Source organism: Grampus griseus (genome assembly GCF_964374135.1).
Source record: "Grampus griseus genome assembly, chromosome: 13".
Lineage (NCBI taxonomy): Eukaryota > Metazoa > Chordata > Mammalia > Artiodactyla > Delphinidae > Grampus > Grampus griseus.
This window is the reverse complement of record NC_139007.1, coordinates 21,860,083-21,872,255: the sequence shown is the minus strand read 5'-3', so window position 1 is coordinate 21,872,255 and position 12,173 is coordinate 21,860,083. Positions and strand designations below refer to the sequence as shown.

At 42.8% G+C, this 12,173-nt stretch overlaps 1 protein-coding gene across 1 annotated transcript; it reads right to left on the bottom strand.

Annotated features, from left to right (window-relative positions):
- Positions 1–4,447: 4,447 nt before the first annotated feature.
- On the bottom strand, positions 4,448–8,348 carry PNRC1 (proline rich nuclear receptor coactivator 1). Its single transcript, XM_082668868.1, has 2 exons — positions 7,639–8,348; positions 4,448–5,534 (listed from the first exon to the last, which is right to left on the bottom strand). Exons 1-2 carry the CDS (start codon positions 8,182–8,184, stop codon positions 5,091–5,093), a joined length of 990 nt encoding a protein of 329 aa, XP_082524994.1. The 5' UTR covers positions 8,185–8,348; the 3' UTR covers positions 4,448–5,090.
- Between the last annotated feature and the right edge of the window lie 3,825 nt (positions 8,349–12,173).

Below are 12,173 nucleotides of genomic sequence, written 5' to 3'. Positions count from 1 at the left end.
AGTTTTCTTTTTGAAGCAGAAATCTCATTACCTTGCTCATAAGCCTTTGGTGACTCTGCCATGCTTATAGAATAAAGTTGAAACTCTTCAGCATGACATTCAAAGCCCTTCATGTTACTACCCCAATACACCATTCAAGACAGTGAATCTTCCTTCCCTGCACTTCTCTTAAGCTACTGGGTATTCCACATCTTTTCATAACACTGCTAAAACTTTTATCTCTGACAATATATTCAACTCTTCTTTGCATGGCAGATACAACTGAATATTTTAAGGCCCCACTCAATGCTACTTCTAATAGATGTCCCGATTCCCAACTAGACAATCCCTACTCACCAGCATTAGTCACCACCTGCTGCAAGAGACAATGACTTGACTTTTGTTTTTACCTCCTCTAAAAACGTTTCTTGTAGGGTAAGCTTGTATTTCAGTTATGGCCATCATTTCTTCCTCACCCACCTACGCTGCTTTTAGCTCTGCCAATTATCCTTGTACAGCTGACCCCTGAACAACTCAGGGGTTGGGTGTGCACCAACCCCTTGCGGTTGAAAATATGCATATAAATTATAGTCTGACCTCTATGTCCCTGATTCCTCCATATCCAAGGTTCCACATCCTCGGATTCAACCAACTGTGGATCATGTAGTAGTGTAGTATTTACTATTTTTAAAAAATCTGTGTGTAAGCGGACCTGCTCAGTTTGAACCTGTGTTGTTCAAGGGTCAACCATCTCCTGAACATACTTCACACTTAATCCCCCGCCACACTAAATTGTAGACATGCTACTCAAAAATGACACGAAAGAACATATTTCAAACAAGGAGGGGAGGGGTGGTTGAGGCAGTTTTATCCAAGACAGGGACTCTATATTAGTTTCATTGTTAGGATTTTTATAATATGCAGAAATGTGTTATCAAACATGTGCATAAATGAGCCGTTTGCTGGAGTCATAAGACTGATTTGGGAGATGTCAGAACTCACCTAGGCCAACCCATTAGTAATGTTTACAACACGTTATTTAAAAAAGCTAAAATTGGGCTTCCCTGGTGGCGCAGTGATTAAGAATCCGCCTGCCAATGCAGGGGACACGGGTTTGAGCCCTGGTCCGGGAAGATCCCACATGCCACGGAGCAACTAAGCCCGTGCCCCACAACTATGGAGCCTGCGCTCTAAAGCCTGTGAGTCACAACTACTGAGCCCGCATGCCACAACTACTGAAGCCCACGTGCCTAGAGCTCGTGCTCCGCAACAAGAGAAGCCACTGCAATGAGAAGCCCGTGCACCGCAACGAAGAGTAGCCTCCACTCACAACTAGAGAAAGCCCGCGTGCAGCAACGAAGACCCAACACAGCAAAAAAATAAAAATAAATTTATTTTTTTAAAAAAAGGTAAAATTGGTGACTACCAACTGGGGAATTTTGAACTATGGCCTTAACTCCTAAAATGAGATTTCCCATCTATTTGTAAGGAAGATACTTGCATTTACGTGAGCCGGAATGAAGACTCATACAAAATGCCAGTATCAAATAAAAGTTCCTTTGCATCCTCAAACCCTTTCCCTTCTTTTCTATAACTGATTGCTTAATATCCCCACTCAAAATTTAGCTGCCTTTCTTTATACTACCTCTTGAAGTCCTTAATCACAAAACCAGTCTCCCACACACAAACACATGCCCTGCGTTTTTTGGTAATCTCAAACCATTTAATAATTATGGTTCTCTCCCCAAGCACCGTTTCTGGAAGAAACCAGGAATAGGGCAGAGGTCGGTGGCTTTGAGCTAAGACAGCCCTAACCTTCCCCAGACATCGAAATGCTTTTACTTGAGGACATGCTGGGAGGTGAGGGACAAGGCCTTGGAGGAGTCTAGCTTATCCACCACCCCCACAGCTCCTCATAATCCTAACTTCTTTGGCTTGGGCGGGTGCCCACCATGCCCTCCTTCCCAGGTCCATCCTGGGCCCTAGTGCTGAGGGGCAGAAGCATGCGCCTGGGGCCTGGGGCCTGGGTTTTGTTCCTTCGCAACACCGAAAGTTGAGTCAGGGCTTTTAAAGAAGACAGATAAAGACAAAAGCAAATACTGTGGGAGTTTTGAGCTAGTTTAAAATCATGTACTACGCAAAAGAAATGCAAATGGTTTTCCCCAAGTGTAGCATGACTGGATCCCATTCAAGTCCCACATTCATACTAGCTTTGTATTAAAATCTGTGAAGGAAAGGGGTAATTACATAGTACTGCCTAAAAACCTAAATGCTTGTCCTGATAAAATGTAGATTACTTGCCTAACACATTCTAGTCTTTAAATTTATAAACCACCCTAAAATTTGTATTTTAACTTACAAACCACCTTTAAGTTTGAAAAGAATGGCTCCTGTCAATCTGTTAATATTGTAATTTGGTCTTTTATTGCCTTCTTTTCCCTTTATCTTCCTAACAAGGACACTAATTACTTAGCACCAAGATTAATGCAAATAAAAGCAGCTTTCTATAGTCTCACTACGTCAGTGGTATGAGCTGAATAAACTCAGTATCAAATTGTACAAATTCACCTAAAAGCAACTTCAGTACAAAATACTAAACCACATGCTGGTATCTGTTTTATAGGGAAGTGCCACTGCATGGAACAATTTTTTCTGCTCACATACTACAGTTACAAACCTTTTACCCCTTTGCAATGGTAATTTTTTAATCAGACCATTAGTTAAAGTTTAGGCCTGGAGCTGGTAACTGCAAACACCAAGTGTGCTCTATACACCCACAAAACACAAATTACAGGAGCATTGTAGGAGATGTTTCAAGACACTCCAATAGGAGAATAATGGCTGAATAATTGGGCTGCAGTATGATCTGAATTCCTATGTTGAAACCCAACCCCCGAGGTAACATACAGGACGTAGAGACTTGGGGAAGTGATTAGGACATGAGAGCAGGAACCCTCATGAATGGGATTTGTGCCCTTATAAAAGGAGCCCCAGAAAGCTCCCTCACCCCTTCTGCCAAGTGCATACACAGCAAAAGGACACCATCTATGAACGTTTAAAACTGGGATCTCACTAGACACCAAATCCACTGATGCCTTGATCTTGGACTTCCCAGCCTACAGAACTGAGAAAGAAATTTGTTTATAAGCTACTTAGTGTCTAGTATTTTGTTATAGCAGCCCAGAGGGACTAAGACATGCTGCTAAATGTTTTACTTTAACACCAAAACTATTCAACTTTTAAATTTAACACCTTCTCACTAAATATATCTGTAGTCTATTTCACCCACTCTTCAAACTATAAAATCTGTTACTTTATAATACAACCTATTTCCTTACATCATCCTTTAAAAAATTTAACCATCCTCTTTACCAATGTGTTAACACTTCTCTTAGCTAAAAAAAAGTCTTATCTTCTATAAGGTCGAAAGTGCACTTGTATCTTAAGTTTCTCTAAGTGCTTTTTTAAAATCCATCTACATATACCTATATGTAAATGAAGTTAACTTTCTCTAAATTCATTTAAGAACAAAGCATGTTACAGTCAATGCCAAGAAAAATGGTTGGTTGGGGTGTTGACAAGCTGTATAGTGACCACATCTATTAGAAATTCTCTGATTTTGAGGTGGCTATAACAAGTCATCATGCCATCCTGGCATTGCTTATTAAGTCAATAGTGATTCTAAGTTAAGGTTAGGTAAGTGTCCTCCCTTCTTGTGTGAACCAAAATGATACAAGAAGTTGAGACTTAAGGTTCATTTATTTCTTCCTCAGGATGGTGGCACCTTTCTCATCTATACTACCTTATAGGATCACATATAGCCTCTGAACACCTTTACTTTTTCACATGTCTAAATACTGACCAATTACTCATTACCAATTACTTTTTCCTTTGTATCATTTGGCATAAACTTTGGCCTTGTATAACATAATGAAAAACTATATGCGGAAAATTGTGTTCTAGAATTTCTTACTGGAATAGACTTTATAGATACACTACTGAGTAGAAGTTTGAATTTTAAAGTAAAAATACATATGCTGCCATAACTTAAAGCAAGCCTGAGATTCCAAAGTCTCCACCTAATATTTTAACATCAATTATATTTGCTTTGATTCAAGTATCCCATTCAGTATCAGTATAAATTTTGCAAATCAAACAAGTGCCGTTTTCTTTCATTGTAAATATGTGGTAAGTCAAATGGTGTTTTATGAAACAGCTCAAAAAATAAACGCATATTCTAAGCTATAAGCTAATCAGCTTTACTTTTGCCCACAACCATTTCCATTCATGAGATGGGGAATTCCTCCCCTTAGAGGTAGTAGTGTTAAATTATTGGACTCTCCAGCTTTCAGAGGGAGGATGTACAATTAGTATAGACATTTAGCCAGTAAAATGGAAAGTTAAAATCCATCTCCTAGTTACACATTCAAACATGAAAAAACAATCACACACAAAGAGTCAAGACTAGTTGAAAAGGGGGGGGCCAAATTATTATTATTTTAAAATTTGATTACAACCGATTTTGTTGGCATTAAAATTTTAAATTTGAATGGATATAAACCAAAACCCAGAAATTAAGTTTGGTAAAAATGGGAATAGGAGTTTTCCGGTAATTACAGATTAGAAGGCAGAAATCAATTTAGAGAAACATAGACAAACCCCATGTTTACAATGATTGTGCCACAGATTTAAACTTCAGTAGTGCATTAGTAAACTGTTCACATTGAGATCTTCACCTTGAGATTCGACAGCTGTTTCTTGAAAAAAATCTCAGTACCTTGTGCAAATAAATCGGTCTTTCAGGTGCCTTAGCACACTTAAAATTTCTCCATTGTATATATACAAAACACCTACCATTTGGGCAGGGCAAAATACATACTTTCATAACAAAACTATAATGTACCTCTCAAGTATGAACAATATACACATAATACATGGTATACAGTATTTACAAAATATAAAATATAATACAAGCTGTTTGTAATTTTTTAAACTCATCTTTTGCCCTTGTAAATTGCAACAAGGTAATCTTCCATTTCTGTACCACTGCTTTTCAAGAGTCCAGGGATTTTGGAAAAGCTATGTTTTACATACATACTGAAATCTGAGATCTAAGTTTGAACTTTTAGGAGAGTTTTTAAGTGTACTGCCATCAACTCCCTATTTTGGTTGGAATTTTCAATGGTGCTTCCCATCCAGTGACTAGGAGGCTTTGGAAGAACACTAGGAGAAGGTGGGTCACTAAACTTTGCCCCAGCATAATTCTCCTTTTGGCTCACTTCAGTTAGAAATGATGATTTCTTCAAATGCTTATTTTTAATATTCTCAGTATTTTTAAAAGGCTTTTTTTCCTGCTTCTGAATTATATCAGATGAAACAGAATTCTGCCAAAAGTTATTTTCATTTCTTTTTGCAGAGGTGATCTTGGTTAGTGGTAAGTTATATTTGCTTTTCTGTCTGTTTATCTTTGGTTGTTCACACAAGTGTATACCATGAACAAGCTGGCCGTGGGGAATGGCAATTTTCTCCGATTTTCCCATCTTTGATTTTAAAACCTACAAAGACAAGGAACATAAAAGTGAATACAGTCTCATGATAAAAATCAGTCATGAACCTCACCATATATCTAACATATTTTCTTTTAAAAAGTTCCCGTGGACTTTAGTTCACTGTCTTGATTAAATGCTTGCTGCACTTATCCCTGGAAGTCCAAATATGCACACATCTAATTTTATCACTAAAAATAGTTAGTAATCACTGTTACCAATGCTGATTCTAAAATGTCAAAGAACCCAAGGTAACCAAGTCCACCTTTCCATAAAGAGTAATGAGCTATATTCCAAACATGTATGACAACCTCTTCCTAACTAACAAAGGTCAGCGTTTTTACAGCAGGGTATTTCCAAGAGAAATTTTCAAATGCTTTGGTTGATTAGAAAGAAAAACTATGTTAATAGATACACTATTTACCTTTTAAGACAGGTTCTTTAAAAATTATGTCAGAATAGAAATTTGATTAGGAGATTGATTTTAAGTGAGAAAGTGTTTTGATAATGGTTACTAAGTACACACATTAAAAATTATCCCCCCAGCTTGTGAAAACAAAATTTCAGAAATTTAAATACTAAAATACTTACCACTTTCTATCATCTCGTCCAGTTACACATATAATACATAGAAGAAAATGCTTTCTGCCTGCCCCCTACTTTCTGTTGTAAAAACTACTTCAAGAACTTTACTGCCTAAATTCCAGTCACTTTCCTAACTCGAGTGATCCTTACAGGAAGCCATGATAATGGAAAGACAGAGTAATCTATTCGATCACTGCCCTTTCAACACTTGTAATACGGTAGGTAAGCCAGGACACAAATAGAAAGCCGGAGCACAAGGTAACATAATCCATGTCAAAAAGGGTAACTGACAACAGAGCTCCCGGTTTCAATACCGTTCTAGAAAATAAAGGAATCTTACTAGGAAACAAGTACAAAAACTCGCTTTTACAGTAATTAATATTACAGAAGAGCCGTGGAACTGAAAAGAACGTATACAAAATTTAAGTAATCACGGTGGACAAATTTAAGTTTTTGCAAGGGCACAGCTAGATGAGCTGCAAATCTCTCAAACCAATATTCTTTCAACAAATGTCAGTAACTTATTTTCATTATTATCATGAAGGTTTTTGAAATTCAAGTCAAAATGTTTTTATTTTGATACAAAGGTTACTTTAAGTAATATAGCCACTTAATACCGTTTAAGTTTTAATCAATTTTATCCTAGTCCAATAGCAACTGGGCAGCATATCGTCAATTCAATTGGGACTCTTCTTTCGGAAACTTCATCATTCTGGACACAAGCAATAAAACTACCTTCCGCTAAGAAAGCCTGGCACAGTACACCGTGGGGATGCGTAGTAAATTCCGTTCATCTGATAGACTAGCCCAGAGAACTTATCGCTTCAAAGAGGCAACAGCTCTGCCGTCGCTCCTACCGACTTTCGAAGTTGAAAAGCACAGCTAAGTAGGTCGGCCCCGCGAGGAGCAGCGCCCCAGGTGGCCCGGCGCCCCACACCGCGCACCTCACAACTCAGCAAAAAGCCAACCGGAAGCGGGCGGCTGCCGCCCCGTGACAAACCCCACACCGGGTACCGAGAGACCGTACGCGCGTCCCGACGAGTCTTGGCGCTGCCAACGGTCGGAAAGCCGCCAGCGGGCCCGCGCCCTCGCGCTCCCAACCCCCGCCCGGCTCGCCTCCTTCATGGGCGCCGAAGCGCTCCGCACGTAGCGCGCGCTGACGTCAGCCTCCCGCGGGTCTCTTCCTTCTCCCGCCCCCCCCACCCCGCGCCCAGAACGCCGAAACCCCCTGGAACGTCGCCAGCCTTCTAAATCCGGACTGTTGCTGGGGCGCAGCCGCTCCTCTCATTGGCCGGCTCCCCGGAGCCAATCAGCAGCGCCAGCGCTGGCCTCCCCTCCCCCCGCCACCAGCAAGAACAGAGCGGGCGTCACGGAAACTTCCCTCCCGAGTAAACAACCGTCCCTCAACCCTCAACCCGGCCCCTCCCTTCCCGACCCCAGAGCGCAGGACCCCAAACCTCGCGTCCGGGCTGTGGCCGACTAGGGGCCGGTACGCCAGTGGTACCCCCGTCCCACTCGCGGCCCTTACCTCTCTATTGAACGAGGGTTGGCCGGGCGCCGCGGGCGGCAGCGAGCCAGGGAAAGGGCTCGTTTCCTCAGTTCGAGCTGCGGTCGCAGGAGCCGGGGCCCAGGCGGCGGCCTGGGCCTGGTCCGGGACTTGCTGCGCTCCGCCGTGGCCCGTCGCGGGGCTCCGCCCGCCCTCCAGGCTCGGCCGGTGCTGCTGGTACTGGTGGAAGCGGCTGGGAAGCTGCCCCGACGGGCTGGCCCGCACCTTCTTCTTTCGCCGCTTCTTTGGTGCTGCCCGAGGGGTGCCCCCCGCCGTGGCGAGGCTGCAGTTGGGCAGAGGTGCCGGGGCGCGAGGATGAGGGGTCAGACAGGGACCATCTTCCCCTAAGAAGTGAGGAAGGAAGAGAGTGGGGGGCAACCCCCGTGGGTCCGGGATCCGGGGCAAAGGCGGCGGAGCAGTGGTAACCATCGGGAGGGCCCCGAAGTAACCGCGGGCGGAAAAACCCATGGGCGCAAGGCGGCCGCCCAGAACAAGCGGCTCCCGCTGTGGGACAGAAACGACGGTCATAGCACTACGAGGAAAAGTGGCTCAGCAAGAGTAGAAGGAGGAGATAAGGCCAGAAATCACAGGGCGGCGGCGGCGGCGGCTGCTGCTAACAGAGCCCGAGAAAAGAACATACCATGGGTCGGGCGGTGGCGGCGCAGCAACAAATAGCCTGAGCCTCCGCTCCGAGTGTTGTTATCGGAAGCTCCGCCCTACCCCGCCCACCTCTCTGAGAAAGCCCAATCAGAATGCGACAGGGAGGCCACGCCTCTCCTGCTCCGCCTCCACCGCCTTGAAGAGGCACACACAAACAACCCGCTTGCTGCAGCCCGGCACAAAGAGCGCGCACTGCGCAGGCGCTGTTATCGGGCTATTTCGGGAAGAGTCAGTCCCGCGAACAATGAAGTTCAGTTTCAGTTCCACCTGCCCCACCCCCTACCCACTCTTCTTCCTCACCCCCGCACCTCATCCTGAAGGCGGTGGTCTGATGGCTAGATCTAGGCTGAATCTTGGGGATGGGGATGGGGGCGGGAACCAGGGAGAAAGAATCGGGAAGCATCAAGGCCACTGACACCTACTCCCTCGGCCACTGACCTTGGGGAAGTACTTATTTCAAGCCCAACATAATAGCATTATTATTGTTTTTTTTTAATTTTAAGATTTCAGAGTGCGCGGTAGGGGTTACATTCGTCGCAGTCGGAAAGAAAACCAGTCCACATTTAAATTACATTTGATGAAGTGTTGCTTACGTTTTTTTTCATTAACTCGGGTGAGAAACGCTGGTCATTAGCCATGATAATCGGAGTAAAAATTAAGGGAGTGACTTACTGAAATTGGCCTCTTAACGTATAAAAAGTTGTCCATAAATCCGTAATTGCACATTGGAAATGTTACTGATTTCATACTGTGGGACTTTGGGATCACGAAACAGTGCCTGATACCGAGAAGAAAGCAAAGGAGGCTTGCGTCTCAAAGGGAGAAACTGAAACAGCTCTGCAACATACAGTGTATTTTGCTAGGTCTGTGTTGATAGAAATTCCTCATCTCCCCGCACTGCGCTCACACACAGAAAGAATTGTGGCTATTTTTCAAGCACATATGTGCCACGAACTGTTCTTTACATGAATTATCTCATTTGAACCTCGGAACAACTCTAAGGAATCGGTACTATATTTTATCCCCAGTTTACAGGAGAGAAAACAGGCTTAGGCAAAAAGTACTTGTCAAATGTCATACAGTAAGCTAGTAGCAGAATTTGAACTCCAGGTCTGGTAAGACTGAAATTTTAACACCATCCGTACTACCTGCCACACTAGATTATAGGTTTTTAGAACACCACAATAAACTTCTTTGTATCCTACCAGCCTTTAACCAATATTCTTCAGCTTTGTGGTGCTTGATAAGTGTTTTGTGATAACAGAGTTGGACAGAGGCAATATCCAGAATAATGCTTCCCAATAACTTTATATAAACTGTTAATACTACCTTCCGTCATTATTGATTGCTGGACTTTATCATTTTTGCTGGATTTTACTCATTTTTGTGTTTCCAACACTTAATACATAGTAAGTGCTCATGATCATTGGATGAATGGGAATCATATACTTCCAACCCTGTAAAAGCTCCTCAGGCTGTAATTGAAATTATCAGGTCTGTTAGTTGGGTTTAAGATCCATCTGAAGAGAATAGCCTGGCAAGAGTTGGTGGATGGACTTCCCTGGTGGTGCAGTAGTTAAGAATCCGCCTGCCAATGCAGGGGACACAAGTTCAAGCCCTGGTCTGGGAAGATCCCACATGCCTTGGAGCAACTAAGCCCGTGCGCTACAACTACTGAGCCTGAGCTCTAGAGCCTGAGAGCCACAACTACTGAGCCTGCGTGCCACAACTGAAGCCTACATGCCTAGAGCCCGTGCTCCACAGTAAGCGAAGCCACTGCAGTGAGAAGCCCGCTCTCCACAACTAGAGAAAAGCCTGTGCGCAGCAACGAAGACCCAATGCAGCCAAAAAAAAAAAAAAGTTGGTGGAGAAGAGCAGGCGAAGATTATGGAACCTCTGGAATGAGGTAATTTGTTCTTTTTGTAAGAGTTTCTGCTTTTTCAAAGGACTTTTTCATCTGTTATCTCATTTTATTCTTACTCTAATCCTTTAAAGTAAATAGCAACATGTAAATAATATAAATAAAGCCTCTAAAGGTAAAGTGACTTGCCTAAGGGTCACAGTCCCTTAGGTCCGAGTTAGGGACTAAATCACTTGAACTCCTAATGCAGTGCTCTTTTCACCAGATCCCAAGGCCTAAGATTTGACTTTACTAGGGTGTACTATCAAACTGTCCTGAAGAATAATTTACCTTTCAGGGGGCTGCTAATTTGTAGTCAGTTCAATGGGGCCCTTGATCAAGAACACCTGTTGTTGTCTATGTATGTGTCTTGGGTGGGTGTTGGGATTATTATGTGGTATGTAGTTTATCCTTTTGAGACCTGAAGTGTAGGCCTTGCATAAAACCCTGGATTCTGTACTTTAAGAAAGGTAGCCTTGCGGCTGTGGCCACCTGGGTGGTAGGTGCTAAGATGGTGCCCACCACCAAGGGACTGGGAGCTGGAATGGACCACTGGAAGAGAGTAATTTGGGATTTATAAACCATATTATTGGATTTCATTTTTACCCTTTGTGTAGAGTTCCCATAGACTGCTAGTCTTTAGTAAAGTCTGGTTTTAATATTCAAACCTGGTTTCATCTGTGCTATACGATATAAAGGAAAAGATCAGATACGCTTGTCTGGGCCAATATGGAGGTAGCAAGACATTCCAAGGGTAAAGTTAATCTTGAGAGGACTTTAGGGTTCTTGAAGGTTTTTGTTCCATTGCATGTCTTGGTTTTATTTTTGTTAAGTCAACAGTTTATTTACAGGAGGTGTTTTGTTTGTTTGTTTGTTTAAATAAACAATTGAAAAGTAGTCAGGTATTAAAGCCCACCTGTGTTTCTTTTTCTTTTATTTTTGGCTGCTCCAGAGGCATGCAGGATCTTAGTTCCCTGACCGGGGATGGAACCTGTCCCACCTGCAGTGGAAGTGCAGAGTCTGAACCACTGGGCCGCCAGGGAAGTCCCCCCATTTGTGAAATAAGCAGTTTACCTGCATTGACATTCCAGAGCCCTCTGAATTCCTCTGCCCTCTCTTCTGTCTACCTTTGTCTCTCTCACATTTCACTTCTGCCCTCATCCTCTCCCTCTCTCTACCTTGAATATCATCTTTCTCTCCTGCTCTGAATGTCCTTCTTCCCCCTTCACCGTTACTTTGTTTCCATTTCCTCTGCCTATTGTTGCTTAGATCTTGAACATCTAAGCTCTGAAGGGCACGTGTATGAAAAGAGGAACACTTACTCCAATTTATACTTTGCTTAATTCTCAAATTATTACTCTTTCAAATCTATGAAATAATATTCCTCTAAACATTGAACATAACCATGAAATCACAATGTTTACACTTAATGAATAAAAATTTCCCTGACATTTAAGCCTTGATCACAAACCTTATTTTATCAACATACCCTGAAAAGTTTGTTTGAAATTTAAGGTTTACTTTTTAAAATATTTATTTATTTGGCAGCGCCAGGTCTTCGTTGCTGCATGCAGCCTCTTAGTTGCGGCATGTGGGATCTAGTTCCCTGACCAGGAACTAGAACCTGGGCCCCCTGCATTGGGAGCAAGGAGTCTTAACCACTGGACCACCAGGGAAGTCCCAAGGTTTATATTTAATAGCAAACAAAATATGCACAAATTTTCACAAAATTTATACTGACACTTAAATTGCTTGTGAAGTATTATTACTGTAGGTCGAAATTGTTGTCCTCATTATCCCTATCCTCCTTCATTATACCTTTCTGGGGTTGCAGTAATTTTACCACGTGTTTATTTCTTAAACCTTCCTAAGAAGGACAGCAAGCCTTTGCAGGCTGTGCTTTGCACAAGGGTGCCTGGCTGAAGGGATGAGGGGGTGCTGAAATACAACTCTAAGT